Genomic DNA, 20,896 nt, shown 5'->3' with positions numbered 1-20,896 from the left:
TTTATTAAAAATTTTTTTTTAATTCTTAATATTTAAAATTTAAATATTTAGATAATATGCAAGAACTTATATTATTAAAATTTATTGATAATAAATGAACATATTGAAATTTAGCTAATATCTATTCATTTATTAATTCAAATATGAATTTGCATATATTTGTAATTTTTATTATTTACATATTTTTTTATTTTATATATTAATAAAAAAAAGTTTAGTAAAATTCAACTAAATCAAGAAGACACACAACAATTATATTTATAGAATAGAAATTTCTTTGTTCATATAACAGGTTTTAATCAAGAGTTACCTATCCCATTTGTACATCTAATGTTAAGGAATTTTTTCCCAAAAGGAAGATATAGAGAATTCAGGTCTATTGTTAAATCAGAAAAAGCTACACTAACAATTACTTCCCTTTTTTAGAAATGTTTATTACTGAATTTTATAAGGTTATTTGGCAACCACGTTGTGACATAGTTGCAGATTGGGAACGTACAAAAGGAATTAAAAAGCAAGATTTAAGGAAAAAAATACCAGCACAACAACATATTGTATATGAAAGAATTCCAACCTAGCAAGTGGAAGATGGTACATATGACCTGAAGGGAAGGAAAATTTTCAAATGTAGTGAACAGTGGTCAGTTGCTTTAGAAAAAACAAGACAATATATAAATTAATTTGTTAAAGATAAAAATAAGGTAATTTGGAAGGTATATAATAATCTCAAATTATATAAATACAAATATAGTTCTTCTTTTTGTTTAGAGAGTAGTGAAAGCTTTTACTAAAGCCATATGATGATGATGATCCTATATAATCTGATAGCTACTATAGGAGGATATAGGTGAATTTCATATTAGGTGATGGTAGGATACAGGAGCAATCTTATGAATGGGGGACCGGTTTGGAGTTTTAAACAAATTAATTATACATGTAATGGAACTTTCTGTCTTTTATATAATTAATAAATTCACAAATTGCACTACCTTGCAAAAAAAAAAAAAAAAAAGTTTAGTAAAATTAAATTATTAGAATTTAAACTTTTTTTATAATTTTTTATATTTAAATATAATTTTTTTTTTAAAATATAATATAATTATATAAATTAATAAAAAAAACAAAGATTCAAATAACTTTAAAATTATAAATAAATTATAAATTAAAATTTAAATAAAGATTTTAATAAAATGCTAATATTATATTTTTTATAAAATTATATATACAGTCCCCTTTCGATATAATGAACTCTCTATCCTAGCTAATCAGGGCTTTATTATAAGCAAATTTGTTAATGCTATAATGAATTATTCGGTATAGTATAACGAATTTTTTAGTATGGGCATATTGAATATATGGATCATGTAATTTATATGATTTGCCAATCTATTTCCAATCAATTTTCATTTATAAAAAAAAATTTATAAACTAATTTTTTTTTATTTTTGTAGGAACAGATCATTTGGCCATGGCTTTTATGATTTCAAAGGTGGGTGGGACTTGGAAGTACTATTGTATTTAGTAATTTAATATAAGAATGTTTTGCTAATGTTCTTTTTTTTTATTTTTGTAGGAACAGACTATTTGGCTATGGCTCCTAGGCGATTTCAATGGTAGGTGGGACTTGGGAGTACTATTGTATTTCAGTTAGTAATTTAGTATAAGAACATTTTGCTAACGTTCTTTTTTTTATTTTTATAGGAACGGACCATTTGGTTATGACTTCTAGGCGATTTAAAGGTGGATGGAACTTGGGAGTATTGTATTTAGTAATTTAATATAAGAACATTTTTCTAACATTTTTTTTTTATTTTTGTAGGAACGGACTATTTAGCCACGGCTTCTAGGCGATTTCAAAGGTAGGTGGAACTTAGGGATATTGTATTTAGTAGAAATTTTGTATAAGAACGTTTTACTAACATTCTTTCTTTTTTATTTTTTTGTAAAGATGGGGTTTTCAGCCACCGATTTTAAAGATGAAAGTGTTTTATTAATATTTCAGTATAAAAACAATATGGGCAAAATATGTGGTAAATGTGTAGTGCAAATTTGCTTTAAAAGGAAATTTAATAAATAAAATCTTTATTTTACCAAAAAAAAATTTGTTATAAAAAGGTTCATTTTGTATATGACAATTTATATACTTTACTTCATACTATGTTATACAGTAAATAAATAGTAAACTTCATTATATCAAGGTTTTTTTCATATTTAAAATTAGTACCACACAGATAATCTGTTATATTGTATTATTCGCTATATCAAAGTTCGCTGTAGAGAGAGGTGACTGTATTTTGAGTAATTTTAATTAATTTATTTATTTTATTATAAAAATATAAACTTATTAAAAAATTTATATATATTATATAATTATTAAATTAAAATCTTTTATTATATTTATATAAATTATGTAATTTATAAATATTAGATTTTTATAATTTAATTAAAATTATAAATATTTAGCTATTATTATACATATATTTTTATATACTTTATATTTTTATTTAATAAATTATAAAAAAAATAAAAAAAAATTTATTAAAATTATATAAAATTATTAAAATCTTTAGTATATAAATTTAAAAGTAAGACTTAATAGTTATTAAAATATTTCAGTTAAAATATTTTAGTTTAAAAGGCTTAAAAGTTAAAGTTAAAATAATTAAAATTACATTATATTATATGACTTTAAACAATTATTATAGAATAATATAAATTTCAAATTACAATAACTTATAAAATATATATTTATATTTATATATATATATATTTAGAATTTTTTTAATAAAATAAATCTAATTGTTTAAAAATTTTGGGTGAAATTTTATTACCATTTCAATTTATTTAATTAAAGCTTTTAAATAAGCTATAAATTATCAAATTTTAATTCTAAATACTTAAATATTTCAATATACTTTCATTATTGTTTTTTTTTAATAATTGTAGATAATCATTTAACATCCGATTTAACTGAAAATCAAGGTCAAATTATCTAATTTTAGTTTCATACATAATTTTAACAGATTTTTAGATAATTTAATATAATTTTAAAATAAAGCATTTGGATTAAATTTTCAAAAATTCTAGTATTAAAATGGCAAAAATGTATATAATTATATTTATATATTAGGAGAATTATCCCATTTCGTATTCAGGGGTTCTATAAAAATTCAAATTCAAAATTTTATTAATAATTTTTCTAAATACAGTAATAAAAGTAATAGTATAATATATTTTTACATTATATATTTTTTTTTTTTGCCTTTTTACATTTAAAAAATTTTATCAAATTTCTAACAATAGTAACTTCACGAATGACAAATAGGTACTTCCAATTAAAAAAGATGTAACATTAGTCGACAATTCCATCACACAATTTCGCACAACTAAAATTCACGTTAATGCACTCGTAGATTCAACCTTACTGTACTGTTAGTAATCCGAAGCAAAGGAAATACGCATTGCTGGATTTTTGAATATCGTCACGTAGAATAATACACTGAACGAACGGATTCTTATCTACCAATTTCTGTTTGTATGTATGGAGGCACTCTTGTTTGTAGCACAAATCTTCATAATTTTGCTAATTCAATCAAATTACGCAGCTGGATCGGACTCATCCGTTTCATCAAAAAATCCGATATACCAAAAGAAGTTTGTTCCAGAAGTGTTCCAGAATTCAGACCCAACTCCAAGGTTCCATTTTATATTTAGATCCGACCTAAATTTAAATTTGTCAATCATTTTTCAACCAATGATATTAAATAGTGATATCGAAAGATAGCTCGGAGTTCGGCGAAAACTTCATACTGGTACTAGTACTATAATTAGCTGACAAATCAATTTGACCTTTTATGACCGATCGACATTTTTTATTGTTATTTATAGAATAATTATTTTATTCCTGATTTTTCAACAGTTCGGTATTTTATAGTACTTTCCCCACATTTTCCCTACTAGTATCTAATATCATACAACCAATGAACCCTAGTCAACAGGTCAACTCTGTCGGTGTTACAGGCAACCTCAGTCGTCAGTTCACTCGCGAAAACATACAAAACATACAAAACATACAAACCTTACTAGCGGTAAGTTTTTTTATTAGTTTAAGATGAACTGTTTTCAGATCATCTCTTTTCGAACAAAATTATTCGCTTTTTATTTTATTTTTTTTTCTGGAAAAAGCTTGTGTGACTTTTAGATTATATTTTGGTTACGATATTTTATAATAATTAATAAAAATATTAAGAATATTATTTTTTTATTAATGACAATTATACAAATAAATAAAATATTTTCGTGTAAAAATTTAATGTTACACTTTACGATATATTATTTAAATATGTTGCTAATTCTGCCTATGTTATCTTCAGAAAATTAAAACTATGCAAGCGCGTGGCGATACGGAGGCTAATAACCCTGAATTTGCTCAAGCTGTTCAAACCTTTCACAATTTAAGAGCACTACAACAACAGCAACAACAGCAACAACAACAACAGAATATAGCGGCTGTTCCTTCTGTCGGTAGTAGTGGTATTAATGGAGGCGAGAGTGTCGACACCGGTAATACTCATTCAACAGTACTAACATCAACGATGAATACACAAAATCTTCAGAATCAACAAGTATCCCCGACTCCTTTATCTGCTGATCAGCTAATGTCCTTAAAATATCAGATTTTGGCATTCAAATTAATATCTCGTGCTCTTCCTGTGCCACCATTATTACAAAAAGCAATGTTTAGTCCAAGCCAAGTACAGGGTATATCAGCACAAGATATAGTAGGATCAATATCATTACCAGGAAAAATAGTAGAATCATCTAATAATCATCATACTCAGCAAGCACCTTCAATTGTTTCAACATCATCCGCAGATATAAGTTCTCCTCCAAATCCTACAGGATCAAGTATACCGTTTAATTCTTATACAAATCCTCACACATATTTAAAACCATTCCAATTATTTTCACATGAATCACGTCAACAAAGAATGCTGATACCATCTATCATGCCCGTTGGTATTGATCCTCAGGAGATTGCTGCTGAAAGAAATCGAAGTATAGAGTTTGTAGCTCAGCAAAGGATTCGTGAACTCGAACTTTTTAACAATAATGAATATAAAAACGGAGATAAACTGCGAGCATTAATAGAATATAAGGGGTTAAAAGTATTACATAAACAACGGAAGGTATGATTTTATACAATTCATAAAAAGTTTCCCCCATATAAATCTAATTATTAATTTTTTTTTTTTATAGCTTCGACAAGAAGTAATTAGTATTGGTAGATCTACGCCAATATCAACGTCCGATCGTACTGCATATAAGAAAATGAAAAAATCATCTATTAGGGATGCAAGAATTACTGACAGACTTGAGAAACAGCAAAGAGAAGAAAGACAACGTAAACAAGTACAAAAACATTTGGATTACTTGCAAAGTATTATTAATCATCGTAATGAAATGCAGGCGTGGCATCGTACACATCAATTAAAACAAATGAAATTTGGGCGTATGGTTTTGGCGTTCCATTCACAAATTGAGAAAGAAGAACAGAAGAGAATGGAGCGTATTTCCAAAGAACGTATTAAAGCCTTGAAAAATGATGATGAAGAAGCTTATCTTAAACTTATTGATCAAACCAAGGATAAAAGAATCACGCATTTGTTGAAACAAACAGATTCATATTTAGATTCCTTGGCTCAAGCTGTTGTCGCACAACAAAACGACGAATTGCATAATGATCCATCTGTCAGGGGTGAAATTGAATTAATGGATGATGATGAAAATGTGGAAATTGTAGTAAGTTGCTGTATTTTATTTTATGAAGTTAATTTGTATTTCTGTTAATTTCAACCTAATAAAAATACACCCATTTTTTTTTGCGTTAGCATAATGGTAAAAAAATAGATTATTATGCCGTTGCTCATAGAATTCATGAGGAGGTCGAGCAACCAAATATGATGGAAGGTGGTACTCTCAAAGAATATCAAGTTAAAGGTCTTCAGTGGATGATTTCACTGTATAATAATCGTTTAAATGGTATTCTTGCTGATGAAATGGGTCTTGGAAAAACTATTCAAACTATTTCATTAGTTACTTATCTTATTGAGAGAAAAAAGCAAAATGGTCCATTTTTGATTGTTGTTCCTTTGTCGTAAGTAAGAGAAAATATGTATGTTTGTAATTATTATTCTTGTTTTAGTAATATTCATGATCAATGTTTATTATCTTATTAGCACTTTAACTAATTGGACAATGGAATTTGAGAAATGGGCACCTACTGTAAGAAAATGTGTTTATAAAGGAGCCCCGAACGTTCGAAAAGCACTCCAACACCAATTCATTAAACATGTTAACTTCCAAGTTCTTCTAACGACTTATGAATATATTATAAAAGATAAAACAATTTTAAGTAAAATTCGTTGGGTATATGTCATTATCGACGAAGGTCACCGCATGAAAAATGTCAACTCGAAATTATCTATAATATTGACAAATAATTATCAATGTCGATATCGGTTAATTCTGACGGGAACACCTTTACAGGTAAAAGATTTTTGTTCATTTAATTATTTATAATATTTTTGATCAATTCAACAATACTTATTTTCTCTATTTTATGATTTAACAGAATAACCTTCCTGAACTGTGGTCGCTATTAAATTTTATTTTACCGAAGATATTTGACTCTGTGAAGAGTTTTGATGAGTGGTTTAATACACCATTCGCTAATGGTATAGTTGGTCAAGAAAAAATAGCATTAAATGAAGAAGAGTCATTGCTTATCATTAGACGTTTACACAAGGTTTTAAGACCTTTCCTTTTACGTCGTTTGAAAAAGGATGTAGAATCGGAATTACCTGATAAAGTTGAACGAGTAGTGAAATGCAAGCTTTCAGCTTTGCAACTGAAATTATACAGTCAAATGAAAAGGCATGGAGTATTGTTTGTAAATACTGGAGAAAAAGGGTAAGTCATCATATCAGTTTTATTCGCATGAAAGATTATTAAGGTTATTTAAAAAATTTCCTAAATTAGGAAAACCGGTATTAAGGGCCTTAATAATACAATTATGCAATTGCGAAAAATATGTAATCATCCATTTGTTTTTGAAGAAGTCGAGACAGATTTAAATCCTTATAAAGTTAATAATCAGTTGCTTTACCGTGTTTCGGGCAAGTTTGAGTTATTGGACAGGATATTGCCAAAATTTGAAAAGACAGGTCATAGGGTAATTAAATATTTTATTTTTACTAAATATCTGTTTACACAATATTTTGTTCTGACATACACTTGTATATTTATGGATCGTACCAAAATTTTAGGTACTGATCTTCTTTCAAATGACTGCTATAATGACTATTATGGAAGATTTTCTTAATTATAGAGGTTATAAATATCTTCGTCTGGATGGTACAACAAAGGTATTTAACCTAACATTCAACGATATAACGTTAGAATCATTAATAATAAAATACTTTTTTTAAAATTTAAGGCCGAGGATCGCTCAATTAAGCTAAATGAATTTAATGCAGTAGATTCCGAGTATTTTGTATTCTTGTTAAGTACACGTGCGGGTGGTTTAGGTTTGAACTTGCAGTCAGCGGATACTGTAATAATTTTCGATTCAGATTGGTAGGATTTTAATATACTTCTAATATCCTATTTTAATAATCTATATATAATTAATGTTTTAATAATTTCAGGAATCCACATCAGGATTTACAAGCTCAAGATCGTGCACATCGTATTGGTCAGACAAAGGAAGTTCGCATTTTACGGCTTATTTCTCAAAAGTCAATTGAAGAAACTATATTAGCACGAGCACAATATAAGCTTGATATCGATGGTAAAGTAATTCAGGCTGGTAAATTTGATAATAAGAGTACAGCGGAAGAACGGGAAGCATTCCTGGTGTGTACAACTATATAATTAATATCGTTATTTTATAATATTTTCATAAATTAATTAAATCTTGAACTTATTCATAGCGATCACTCTTAGAAGGAGATAATGATGAAGCAAATGATGTAGAAGAGGAAGATGAACTTGATGATGATGAGCTCAATGAAATCATTTCTCGAAATGATGGTGAGTTGACATTATTCAAAGAAATGGATATTCAAAGAGCCGCTAAAGAAGAAGCCGAATGGCGTGCATCAGGAGGAAGAGGAAAACGCCCGGATAGATTAATAGAAGAAAAGGAATTACCAAATGTTTACATGAAAGAGTATGATACCGTAATTCAGCCTGAAGATGACGCTACTGAATATGGTCGCGGACAAAGACCAAGAGGAGATGTTCACTATGATGACGGATTAACAGAAGATCAATGGGTTAACGTAAGTTTACTATTTTTAAATATATGGTGATATTAAAAAATATGAATATTAAGAAGTTTTCTTAAATTGTCACGTTATAGGCTATACAAGATGATGATATAGATGTTCATGAAATGATAGCCAAAAAACAAGCAGCAAAGAAACGCCGTTTAGCAAAGAAAAATCAAAAAACACATACCCAAGAAACACCGAAACCTGCGCAACAACAACAACAACAACAGTTAACGACACAATATGAAGAAACAAATGTTGAAATATCGGAATTTAAAAAGAAACGGGGAAGACCACGTAAAGATGATACACATGTTACAGACGATATATCCGAGTCAACACTATCTAAGTCTTCTAAAAAGAAGGGTAAAAGTAAGCGAATAGAAATCGTTGATTTTGGCGGTTCCTCAGATCAACCTAAAAATGTAAATACGACGATTATAGTATATTTATTCATTTTATATTTTATATTTTATATTTTTATTTTTTGTGTGACGATTCTAATATTATATTATTATCTTTGACAGAAGAAACGCAAAACAAACAAAAAAGTTCATGATGATGATAATACACAAGAAGGTTCATCACAGCAGGAGCAAATGAAGCGAGTCTTTATGCAGTGTTATTCTACCGTTGAAAGTCTCACAGAAGATTCTGAAGGGTTTGTATATATTGTAATTCTAAGCTGGTTACTATATTTAAATATTTACATTATTCATTAACGCTTATAAAAATTATATCAATAGTGAACCTCGACAACGTGCATTCTTATTTTTAGTGCTTCCTAGTAAGAAGGATTATCCATTTTATTACCAAATAATTACCAAACCTATTGCTATGGATACAATAAAAAAGAGAATCAAAAACAATTATTATAAATCAGTAAAACAATTTCGAGAAGACTGGAGTCTCATGTTTAATAATGCAAGAACATTTAATGAAGAGGGATCACAGGTCTTTATTGATGCCGACAAGATGCAGGTATGTATTCATTAAAAATTTTTTATCACAGTTTACTTAATACTTAATAATTCTTATAATCCTAATTATTAAATAGGAGGCATTTAATGGCAAGCTGGATGAACTATGTCCAAGTGGTGAATTTCCAAATACTGAAGGCATGGATTTATGATTAAGGATATTGGTTAGAAAGGAGTAATCAATATTTTGATCGAGGACTTTTTGATATTAAAATAATAAATATCGTGCGATGAATACATTGTAATTAATTACTAGTGAAAGTTTTTCATCATAAAAATTGCTACTTTATTATCGCATTTCATTAATTAACAATGTTAGAATTAGTATAAACATAAAAAAAAAAAAATTAATTGTAAACAATAAATTTCATTCAAGTTAATTTAAATATGTACATACAGTATATTAAATAATTGATAAATGTTTTATTTAACTTTTATTTCTAGACAATAATTTTTATTTTAGTATTATTTTTTCTTTGAGTAGCAAGATTATTTCAAAAATGTATCTTTTTTAAAAATAAATAAATAAAAAAAAAAATAAAAATCTATTAATTAAAAAAAAAATCACTGATCTAATCAATGTAGGTTCCATCGGGATCACTAAAATAAGTTTTGATATCACGTGTTCCAGGTGTTCCCGGTTTGAAAAGTTTGGAAGTATTTCCTATGCTTGAAATACTAAATTGTCTGTGAATTCCTTCACCATTTATCTTTTTCAAGAAACTATTTATAGCTTCAAATTCACTTAATAAATCTTGTTGTTGTTGATTATAAGATTTAGGAACATCAACTATATCTCTTAATCTTGAACTTATTATAGGACTGTAATTTGATGATGATCGTGCAGTACTATCTAATTGGTGAATTTGTTTCCTAACTTCATCGACTGGAACTTCATAATAACTAGTAATAATAATAAAAGTTAAATAAATAAATAAATAAATGTATAATATGTAAAAATATGTAAAAATATACAAAAACGGTTTTAAAATAAATTTTTACTTACATTACATCAGGAAACCAAGTCCTCCATCTTCTTTGATGTGGAAATAAATGAAATAATTCAATCTCTCCTATAATCTAAATAGAATAGAATTAAAGATTAAATACATGTTTCTTAATAATAATAATAATAAATGATGATAAAATTTTTTAAAAAACCCTTTTTTTTAAAAAAATAAATACATACTCTAGATTTTTCAATTAAATAATTAGCATGATCATTATTTACTTCAATAGCATTATTTAATAATCCAATAAATAAATTCATTAAATAAATAACGGTAAAAAAACTAAACGTTATTGTTAAAAGGGCCAAAGAATGACGTTCTAAATAAGGAAATGATGATAATGAACTTGAATCCCCTAAAAAGAAAAAAACATGAATAAATATATTAATAATCAATAATAATAAAAATAATCAATAATAAAATATAATAATAATAAATATCAAATACCTGTAAGTAATAAATACATAGCCAATAAAGAAGTTTGAGGCCAAGCAAACATATTAGTAGAACTATCAGGTTGTCTTACGAGTACAGGACTTTTACTATAACTTCCATCAGAGTTAATTTGATAATATTGATCAGTTAATAACCAAGGGTTATTCCTATCATTGTTTATAACTGGTGAATTTAGGTCAACATCTTGTTGTGGAGTTAATAAAATATAGAATGCGTGAGCAAAACTAATTATTATAATAAATAATATCATTACAAAAGAGAAAACATGTTTTGCTACTCCTAACATAATAGCAAAATATCGACCATATGATTCAAATACTCTAAAAAATAATAAAAATTTTAAATCTACTAATAAATTTGAAAATGTTGGTAACCATAAAGGTGGTTTACCATATTTTAACCAATACATTGAAGTTACTATTGGAAATAAATATGCCCCACAATCTAAAAAAAAGAAAAAGAAAATTATATTTTTAATACTCATTTCAAAAAATAATGAAAAAAATATAAGAAAAAAATATAAGAATAATTGTCATACCAAATAAATTCCAAAAATTCTTTAAATATTTTCTTGGCCTCCAAAAAAAATCTCTGATTTCGAACGAGAAAAATACAAATCCAATAATGATACTGGCACTAAGAAGAATATTTCTCATTCCCGCAGATAAAACGGATGAGGAAGCAGTCGTACCAATGGAAAACATCAATAAATATATAAGAAACCAAACCCAATGAGTGTAATAATAATATTTTCCATAAGTATGCCATTTAAAATTTAATAAAGCTTCAGCATTCCATTCTTTATAAAAAGCAGGATAATGCATATCAACAAAAGCATTAGATTTCGGTTTATAAATATCATGATATAAATCAAAATTTGTTGAAAAACTAGAAAATTTATAAAGAGGAATTAAAAATACAACTACTGGAATACCAAATTTTTCTTCTTCTTCTCCTCCTGATATTGTTTCTATTACATTTTTTATAATATTATAAATTTTATAATAAAAAAATTGAATTTGATGATAATGATCCCAAAAAGTATTTTTTTCATAAATCATAACATCCCTCGAATAACCATGAATAAGAGTATACTCAGAATTAGTAACAATAAAACATTGATGATCCAATATCATTGAGGATTTTGCCATAAATTCTGCTACAATGTCAGGATAATTTTGTTGTAATTTAGGTAAACATTTAACGATAATTCTTAGTAAATAAAAATTATCCGAATCTTTTTCAAGAAAGTTTAAACACATATTACAAATAAGTTCTACAATATTCCCTTTTTTCGCATCAATCGCCTTATATAAAATTTTTTTTCCATATTTTGCGAGTGTTGTAGTATCTTGTAAGTAATTTCTTAATAAATCTTTAAAAGGCCAAATTCTATAATTATTTTCTACATAAAAGGTTTCATATAATTCAATTAATCTAGTAATATCTAGAGGAGGAAGTTTATTACGTCTTCGAGACAATTCAACTTTTACTTGATCAAAATCAAAAGGTTTTTCAAGTTTCTTTGAAGATTTCCAAATTTCTCTCCAACGATCATTATCCCAAAAGTATCTCATTTTAATTTTCTTTGAAGGTTGAATAATTGTAAAAATTCTAATTCCTTGTTTTGTGATCATAATTAAATCTCCATTTTCAATACATTTACATGCAAAAACAAAAATTTCTCTAGGCGGAAAATATTTAAATTCATCAAGTTCTTTCCATTCACATAATTTTTTACCAGATTCATTATCAACATATATCAATTCTGACACTTTAATAGCAGTTTTCCCCGTTTTTTTCCAATGATTAACGCTCCATTTAATACTATCTAATTCTTTGCACGTGTACTCTTCTGGAAGATCGGCAGATCTATTCCAATCTAAACCTTCAAGCATTTCTAATATTGTTTTTACAATAGACGAAGGATAAGGATAAGGATAATATTTAAAATCTTTATCAGATTGATCTTTTTTTAATTTTTTTAATTTCAATTTATCTCGTAACATTTTCAATTCTTCCTCGCTGATATTGTGAACTATTAATTTACTATCTTTTGCGATAACGATTTTATCACTTAATTCCTTATTAACGACCAATTGAGCATCTACTTGATCTGGTATAATACTAGAAATCGTTTCAGCATTTTCGCAAAAGTCAAGGTCATTGAGATCATGTAAAAAATATTCTGGTTTCCCTTCGGCATTAAATCCATAAATTAATAAACCTCCATCATTCTTACTCGTGCCAACAATTGAGATATTCGAAGTTGAATTCTCCGAAGGTACTATAAGAGTAAAAAAATAAGGAATTATATTATATAAAATATAAAATATAAAATATAACATTATTTTATATGAAAATACTTACTTGTATATGACGAAATTTTAAATTCCGTCACCATACTATAAACTAAAATTTGATGTTCATAATTAAATGTACTATAACCATGAATGGCCATAATATTTTTTTTGGAACCATCAACAACCATAGTCTGTTTAAGTTCAAAAATATCATCATCTACTTTAGCGGCAGGATGTATATTCCTTTTATTTAATTCTAATAAATATTGTTTTTCAAATGTCATTGTAGATAAATCCCATTGTGACAATATATTTGATCCTTTATATGTTAAAAATAGTTTTTCAGGTGTTAAAAAAAATCCTATGGGTGGTCTTATTTCTTTTTGCCAAAATTGTTGAGGAAATACGAATTTATACTTTGATTTTATTTGCCAAATGGTGGTAATATCTCTATTATATTCATTATTCGTTTCACGTTTATTAACAATAACTTGACTGGTATGATAAACGTAAGCCTCCAATTCTTTTTTGTAAATGATAAAAAAATCATTATTTGAAGATATGAACGTTCCTTGATCATAAGCAGGATTTCCTTTAACATAAAATATCTCATTTTCTTTTTCATCCAATTTAACGATTCCTGAAAAAAGGGTAAAAAAGGGTAAAAAAAGGGTAAAAAAGGTAAAAAAGGGTAAAAGTGTATAAATAAAATCGTAAAAAAAAAATAGAATAAAAATATAAAATTCATCATAATATTTTATAACTTACTGAATTCATCTTGCTCCTTTTTAGAAATCCTAACTAAAACGTATCTATCGTTACTAACCATTAACAAATCAGATAATTCTTCTTTCTGAAATCTAGAATTATAACGTATTTCTTTCCCACTTTTCCCTTCTTTTTCATCTTCAAAATCATCATCATGAATAGGCCAACCATGAATTGATTTATCTTCTTCACTAAACGTGACAACGTAATTTGTATCTGATGAACAAACAATTTTTGTAATTTTTTTTGAATTATGTGGAGGTAAATTATTATTCAAATAATAATTTTCAAAGCCTCGTGATGATCTTTGTAAGTTAATTCCTATATTTTCATCATTTGGTTCTACAATAATTAAAGGTACTTCCATTTCCATTTCCTTTTCCATTATTAAAGAGAAATATAATTTAATTTAATAAATTATTATTAATAATTAATATTATTATTTGTTATTATTTATTCGAATTTGGAAAAAAAAAAATTAAAATTTTTTTTTTCGCGAGATTCCAAACGAGAAAAACACCTTATTTAATATATATGTTTTATATAAATGGTATGAATTAATCCCTATCGTGGCGCAAGATAAATAATGATCAAATAATTTTAATTTGAAGTTAACCGAAAATGCGCAAGATTATTGTTTTTTCATTGTATTCATGGCTTTAACAATTAAATATTATTTAAATAAAATTACAGCCCTCCAACCTAAAATAGTTACAAAAATGATACTGACGTAATAAGAATGTCATTAATCATATCATAATATTATTAAAAAAAAAAAAGATTAAATAAACTATTGTTATATGTATTAGGTAAATATTAAAAAAAAAGCATGTTATAGTCTGTCCAGTCGCGTTTGAATTTTATTTTACCCCTATAAGCATTTATTATTTCTAAAAAGAAAAAAATTATTTCGAAGAGATGTTTCTAATTTATTAATACTATAAATAGTACTGAATGGATGATCCATATTACATAACTTTTCATAACCTTTCCGGTTGAGATCGGAATTTGAACAGTAGGATCATGGAATCTTCAAATTTTCGAATTTTGGAATTTTGAAATTCATAATTCTTATAACTCTTTATCGATATGATTATATGCTTTTATTTTGATTTGTGCTGGAAAATAATTATTTTTCTTTTTTTAATTGAATTATTCTCATAATAAATCGGATCAAATTGATTTATTATGGAAAGAAAAAAAAAAAGAAATAGTTATTAAAATTTATCAAGGGAATTTGAAGAAAGAATTTTGAGAATTTTAAAGAATTTAATTTGACGACCCATCCACTAAAATTTATTCGATTGTTGATTGGTGGATTCATTCCTGATGGCGTATTTGTTATTACTTTGTTTTTCTTACACCGCCCCCTTTACAATCTCGCTGAGTGTGCGGTCAGTTTATAATATAAATTAATGTATTGCGCCACATGTATATGACATATCTAACGGAATATTTAATAAAAAATAAAAAAATTTTTTGATTATACAAAAAATAATATAATCTCCTAGTCATATAGTCCAAAAACACATCCTTCCCTCAACTAATTTTGATTCTTTTTAATATAACGATTAATTTGATAATAAACTGGAGCGCCAGCTAATGCTACAACAGTAAATCCTTGAGCTGCTACTCTAAATCTTAAAAATCGTTGCATAGTAGTTGAATCTCCTCTAGTAAAACCTATTGTTGCGCCAACTAATGCAAATACTGTTGCAAACATTCCTAAATCATTCAATTTAAGTAAATAAATTATAACATAATAATATAATAATAAGAAATAAATATTATAATACCAAGTGGAATTAATGGTTGTTCCTTAAATTTTCTTATAATTCTACGATTTAAAGATTCATATTTAATTTGTGATTGTGCATTAGATGATGATGAATTTGTTTGTTGAGACATTATCTATCCAAAAAAAGGGAGAAAATAAATAAATAAATAATCGAATTATTTGATCATAAATAACATAAAAATTTTTATTATTCTTCTCTTTAAAGTAAAGAACTTTTTCTATTTATATCAAATATAGATCGTTCGAGAAAAAATTTTCCGAAATGAAATGTTTTTATGCACAATTAAAGTTTAAAAATAAAAAAAAAGATCGTAAAAAAAACTTTTTTTTTTGTGAAAGGTAATTTATTCATTTATTATATTTGGATTTATTAATGTTGATCTTATGTTAATTTAATCTAATTAAAAATTTATAGGTACTAAGTTAGGCGTAATATTGATTCAATTGTCACGAGGAATTTACATAATAAACTAAAATACACGTGATTTACAACAATAATTTTATAATCTAACTCTACTAAACAAAATATTATCTTTGACCTTAATATAATCCAATTTAATCTCTCCAATCTCTTTATTATTAACAAAATGTACACTTCCAGAATCATTCTTATGAACTTGTTTATTCTTTATGTTATTTACTTTAATAATAATTTCTGAACAATAATAAACTTTATTATTACAAAATTCTACCGCAATTTTTCGAATTTTTCTGGGATAAAATAATTTTTCTGATACTTTAAAACAAAATGTATTATCTATGCAATCAAATGATACTGGATTATTATGTGTATAAAATCCCCCTTCGCCAGAATACAATATTTTAACCTTGTCAAATAATATAAAATTAATTAAAAATGTTTTGTTTTTTTTTTATGATCAAAGAAAAATTAAAATTAATTTGATACTTACCCAACACCACCATTTCTTTCCTAATCCATATGTTGCTATTATTTCATTTCGTATTACAAAATTTATACAATCTCTCCATCGTTTGTTTGTCCTTCTTAAATTTGCAAGTTCTTTATAACTTTTTTGCAAAAAAATTAATTAATTTTTGTTAATAAAATTAAAAAAATCTTAATTTACTTCATACCTTGTAGAATATAATACATATGTGAATGTTTCAATAATAAGTTCATTGGGTAAATAATCCAACATTATAAAAGAATGATTTTTTCAATTTCTGTGAAGTAGAGAGAGAAGATTGTTTGGAAAAAGAAAATGAAAATGAATGAATTTATTAGCGAAATTTAGTTAAAAAAATTGTATAATAATGAATGTATAAACGATTTCAATACGACTATGACATTATGATATATTCTATTATCAAGAGTCATATGATTGCGCCACTTAACCATATGCAATAATATTTGATATCTAATTATTTTTTTTTCCACGCCTTAATCATGATTATTCATTATTCTAACAATTATTATAATAAATATTATAATAAATTCCTTTCTTCCCTAATTCCAAAATATTGTAGATTTTACACCTCAGGTCAAAACAATAATTGTAAGTTATCGATATTTTATTTAGTTTTGTTTTATTTTTTTTTGTTTAGTTCTAATCTTTTCTCGTTTTTTTATCTCTCGGGGAAATAGATTTACCTTCACTTCCATTATTTACAAAACTTCTTAAACATGCAGAAACACAATCTTTGCAAAAACCTGTTATTGTTGATGTAAAATCAAATACTTCTCATTCTTACCAAAATTTGGTTTCTGATATATCATCATTTAGAAATAATTTATTAAAAAAATCTTTTAAACAAACTTTAAATGAGAAATGTGTAGCATTTTTATGTCCAAATGGATATGATTATGTTGTATCTCAATGGTCAATTTGGTCAGCTGGAGGAATTGCTGTTCCTTTATGTAAGTTATCAATTTTCTTTTTTTTTAAAAAAAATTATTTAAATTATTTAAATTATTTGTGTTTCTTATTTTTAATTTTATTATTAGGTACAACGCATCCTCAATCTGAACTTTTATATGTATTAAAGGATTCTCAAGCATCTACAGTTATTACACATCCAGATTTTTATGATAAAATAAAAGATGTGACCAAAGATGCGGGAATAAATGATCTTATATTAGTTGGAGATAAAAATGAAAAATATAGTGATTTTGATGGAATAAATTATAAGGTACAGAGTTTATATTGGGAATCAAGAACTGTGGATATTAAAGTTTTTAGATAATTAACTTTTTTAATAAATTAGTTAAACTAATTATAGAATTTATCTAATCATTTAGGCTCCATCGTTAATTCCTATGGAAGAATCACGTAAAGCTTTAATCATATACACCAGCGGAACTACAGGTAATTAATAATTATTTAAATTAATTAATTAATTATATATATATGTATATTTTCTAAATAGGTATATATATACACGTTATAGGGAAACCAAAAGGAGTCGTGTCGACACATTTAAATATAAAAGCTCAAGTTTCATCTCTTATTGAAGCTTGGAGATGGAGCGAAAAAGATAGAATATTGCACGTATTACCTTTACATCATTTACACGTAAGTACTTTTTGATGATTAAATTTAATTATTTAAAATATCTTATTTATTTAATTTATTTTATTTCACTCAGGGAATATTAAATGTAAGTTAAAGTAAATTTTTATAATTGATTTAGTTAATAGAAGTTTTATACTGTATATCTTACGTGACATATTTATCTAGGCACTTACATGTGCTATTTATGCAGGAGCTACTGTTGAAATGTTACCGAAATTTGATGCAGCTGAAGTATGGAATAGATGGATGAGTCCTGAAAGAAATCTTTCATTATTTATGGCTGTTCCCACAATTTATTGTAAAGTACATTATTATTCTGAAATTATTTTTAATAATGTAAAATTTAATAACTTTTGTTGTATCTCATTTTTGCAGCAAAATTAATTCAATATTATAATGATAATATGTCTGATGAATTGAAACCTAAAGCTACAGAATCTTGTTCACAATTTAGATTGATGATTTCGGGATCAGCTGCTTTACCCACTCCACTTAGAAATACTTGGAAAGAAATTAGTGGTGGACAAATACTTTTAGAAAGATATGGGATGAGTGAAGTAGGAATGGCTTTGAGTCATGAATATGATAAAGAAAGAAGATTTGAGGTAAATAAAATATCTTTATAATTAATTGTAAGTTCATGTAAGTTGAACTGATATTTTGGAAGTGGCGGGTATTTTTAGGAGATGTTAAGTATTTGTCGGTATCTGAAAATTTTTATCGCATGAATAGCGTGTCAGTTGGTTGATGACAGTGATGAGATAAATAAAAATATCAACCGAATTCATAATTTAATGAATCATATTTATTGGAATTATTTATAGGGATGTGTTGGACTACCCTTACCAAATGTTCAAGTAAGATTAATTTCTGAAGATGATAAAGATGTTACCAATTTAACCGAAACACCAGGCGAAATTCAGATCAAAGGACAAACTGTATTTAAAGAGTAAGAGTGCCAAATAGTTTTTATTATTTTTATTTATATTTAATTATAATATGTTATTAAAACTTTTTTTTTATTAATAGGTATTGGAATAAACCTGAAGCTACACAAAAAGAATTTACACAAGACGGATGGTTTAAAACAGGTGACACAGCAATCATAACCGAAAAAGAAAAAGTATATAAAATACTTGGAAGAAAAAGTGTTGATATTATTAAATCTGGTGGATATAAAATTTCTGCGTTGGAAATTGAAAGGGTATTATTGTCACATCCAAATATATTAGATATTAGTGTTTTAGGAGTTGAAGACCCAGAATGGGGACAGAGAATTGGTGCTATAATTGTATTAAAAAACAAGGTAAGTGTTAAAGGAAAATATATAAATATATAAAAATATTTTATTTGATTGTTTAAATTAAAAATTTTTGATTATTAGGACGTTATGATGGATCTAAATATATTAAAAGAATTTCTTAAAGATAGATTGGCTAAATATAAGATACCTAGTTTATTAAAAATCGTTCAAGATTTACCTAAGAATGCTATGGGAAAAGTTAACAAGAAAGAGTTAATCAAATTATTTGATCAATAACAACATACGGCAGCGTTTGGACATGAGATAATGGAAGTCACGTGGTTTGATACCAGCCAATCAACGTTGGGATCACTTATTTATTTGTTCTATAATAATTAATATATAGTGAAAAATGAAAAAAAAATGCTCCTTAACATAATATAAAAGTTTATGACTTTGTACTGTAATAATCTAAAATAAAAAAAACTATATATCAACTATCAGCTAACCATCATCTTCATATATTTCCATATCCTCGTTCATATAATCAGAAATAAAAACAGTAGGCATAATAATAAAATCATTTTTATTTGCTTTTTTATCACCAAATTTATGTTTGTTAATATAATATTGTTCGTCAAGTATATTTGATTTTGGTGATGGAGGATTGAATAAAATATACCTTTTTTTATTAGAAAAGATTTTGTTAGAAGGACTTGGTACAGATTTCAAAATACCAAATGCACTTAAGAAATCATAATCACTTCGAAATGAAGAAGTTTTAGAAGTTTTAAACTCTAATAATGGTGATGGTGTTGATATACGTAAATGTTTTGCAGCGAGTGAGATAGTTCGTTCATTTATATTATTACATTGGATATTCTCATTTTGAACATAATCTTTATGATTGTTTATATTTATATTGTAATAGAAAGGATTTCTTTTTCTTAGATTAAGAAAAGATGTTATGCCATTGGTACTCGCAGAAATAGTTTGTAATCTAGATGAACTTTGAACTATGTGGTTCAGCATTGTGATATTATAATTTTTTTCTTTTTTTTACTTTTTTTTTTTTTGAGAATTACACTTACTTAAATAAATATTAATTTGTATGATGGTAATTTGTATGATGGTTACATAGTATATATTATACTATTGCATACAAAACTACAAAACATACAAAAGCAAAAGTTATTCGGAGATTATGATTATTATGATTGTTTGTTGCATATAAAGTATGTCACATATATTTATGGACGACCATTGTTGACTTTTTTTTTGGTTTTCCACAGTTCAATTTCTTAAAAAAAAAAGCCCTTTAAGAGTTTCAGGAGTTGATTACTAACCTTTTATTGAGTATCTCCTAAATCAATCATCCCTTTTTTTAGAAAATGATAACAATAATGATAAAAAACAGGTAACACATTATTTATAAACTTGAATGTAACAATTTGGTTCTAATATTACT

At 26.0% G+C, this 20,896-nt stretch overlaps 6 protein-coding genes across 6 annotated transcripts; 2 read left to right on the top strand and 4 right to left on the bottom strand.

Moving 5' to 3' along the window:
- Nucleotides 1-3,980: 3,980 nt before the first annotated feature.
- Nucleotides 3,981-9,745, top strand: OCT59_022196 (uncharacterized protein; the record flags this gene model as incomplete). The annotated part of the gene is made up of 15 exons (XM_066144663.1): nucleotides 3,981-4,088; nucleotides 4,374-5,189; nucleotides 5,260-5,802; nucleotides 5,892-6,157; nucleotides 6,240-6,549; nucleotides 6,635-6,972; nucleotides 7,042-7,234; nucleotides 7,329-7,427; nucleotides 7,499-7,638; nucleotides 7,710-7,917; nucleotides 7,995-8,345; nucleotides 8,426-8,761; nucleotides 8,864-8,997; nucleotides 9,083-9,317; nucleotides 9,394-9,745. The coding sequence occupies 15 exons, from the start codon at nucleotides 3,981-3,983 to the stop codon at nucleotides 9,466-9,468; spliced, it is 4,152 nt and encodes a 1,383-aa protein (XP_066006103.1). The 3' UTR covers nucleotides 9,469-9,745.
- Nucleotides 9,746-9,888: 143 nt separating this feature from the next.
- OCT59_022195 (uncharacterized protein) lies at nucleotides 9,889-14,380 on the bottom strand (the record flags this gene model as incomplete). The annotated part of the gene is made up of 8 exons (XM_025314234.2): nucleotides 13,854-14,380; nucleotides 13,153-13,725; nucleotides 11,321-13,069; nucleotides 11,173-11,226; nucleotides 10,774-10,965; nucleotides 10,506-10,681; nucleotides 10,323-10,396; nucleotides 9,889-10,219 (listed from the first exon to the last, which is right to left on the bottom strand). The coding sequence occupies exons 1-8, from the start codon at nucleotides 14,236-14,238 to the stop codon at nucleotides 9,889-9,891; spliced, it is 3,534 nt and encodes a 1,177-aa protein (XP_025185646.2). The 5' UTR covers nucleotides 14,239-14,380.
- A 908-nt stretch (nucleotides 14,381-15,288) lies between these two features.
- OCT59_022194 (uncharacterized protein) lies at nucleotides 15,289-15,943 on the bottom strand. Its single transcript, XM_025314232.2, has 2 exons — nucleotides 15,650-15,943; nucleotides 15,289-15,578 (listed from the first exon to the last, which is right to left on the bottom strand). Exons 1-2 carry the CDS (start codon nucleotides 15,759-15,761, stop codon nucleotides 15,397-15,399), a joined length of 294 nt encoding a protein of 97 aa, XP_025185644.1. The 5' UTR covers nucleotides 15,762-15,943; the 3' UTR covers nucleotides 15,289-15,396.
- Nucleotides 15,944-15,983: 40 nt separating this feature from the next.
- On the bottom strand, nucleotides 15,984-16,859 carry OCT59_022193 (uncharacterized protein). The gene is made up of 3 exons (XM_025314231.2): nucleotides 16,747-16,859; nucleotides 16,563-16,680; nucleotides 15,984-16,478 (listed from the first exon to the last, which is right to left on the bottom strand). The coding sequence occupies exons 1-3, from the start codon at nucleotides 16,809-16,811 to the stop codon at nucleotides 16,152-16,154; spliced, it is 510 nt and encodes a 169-aa protein (XP_025185643.1). The 5' UTR covers nucleotides 16,812-16,859; the 3' UTR covers nucleotides 15,984-16,151.
- A 200-nt stretch (nucleotides 16,860-17,059) lies between these two features.
- OCT59_022192 (uncharacterized protein) lies at nucleotides 17,060-19,949 on the top strand (the record flags this gene model as incomplete). The annotated part of the gene is made up of 11 exons (XM_025333810.2): nucleotides 17,060-17,168; nucleotides 17,258-17,530; nucleotides 17,618-17,802; nucleotides 17,912-17,978; nucleotides 18,061-18,185; nucleotides 18,259-18,270; nucleotides 18,351-18,483; nucleotides 18,561-18,790; nucleotides 19,010-19,134; nucleotides 19,215-19,491; nucleotides 19,570-19,949. 11 exons carry the CDS (start codon nucleotides 17,060-17,062, stop codon nucleotides 19,723-19,725), a joined length of 1,692 nt encoding a protein of 563 aa, XP_025185642.1. The 3' UTR covers nucleotides 19,726-19,949.
- OCT59_022191 (uncharacterized protein) lies at nucleotides 19,933-20,460 on the bottom strand (the record flags this gene model as incomplete). The annotated part of the gene is made up of 1 exon (XM_025324538.1): nucleotides 19,933-20,460. One exon carries the CDS (start codon nucleotides 20,458-20,460, stop codon nucleotides 19,933-19,935), a length of 528 nt encoding a protein of 175 aa, XP_025185641.1.
- Between the last annotated feature and the right edge of the window lie 436 nt (nucleotides 20,461-20,896).

Source organism: Rhizophagus irregularis, chromosome 31, assembly GCF_026210795.1.
Source record: "Rhizophagus irregularis chromosome 31, complete sequence".
NCBI classification, from domain to species: Eukaryota; Fungi; Glomeromycota; class Glomeromycetes; order Glomerales; family Glomeraceae; genus Rhizophagus; species Rhizophagus irregularis.
The sequence above is the reverse complement of the archived record's forward strand: the minus strand, read 5'-3'. Positions and strand labels throughout refer to the sequence as shown.

Bases quoted from the DNA above. Each gene is read 5' to 3' on its own strand.
- OCT59_022194 (XM_025314232.2), bottom strand. From the start codon at position 15,761: ATGTCTCAACAAACAAATTCATCATCATCTAATGCACAATCACAAATT. The intron at 15,579-15,649 runs GTATTATAATAT...TGAATGATTTAG, and splicing joins ACAACCATTAATTCCACTTG to GAATGTTTGCAACAGTATTT.
- OCT59_022193 (XM_025314231.2), bottom strand. From the start codon at position 16,811: ATGTTGGATTATTTACCCAATGAACTTATTATTGAAACATTCACATAT. The intron at 16,681-16,746 runs GTATGAAGTAAA...TTTGCAAAAAAG, and splicing joins TATGTATTATATTCTACAAG to TTATAAAGAACTTGCAAATT. The intron at 16,479-16,562 runs GTAAGTATCAAA...TTATTTGACAAG, and splicing joins GAAAGAAATGGTGGTGTTGG to GTTAAAATATTGTATTCTGG.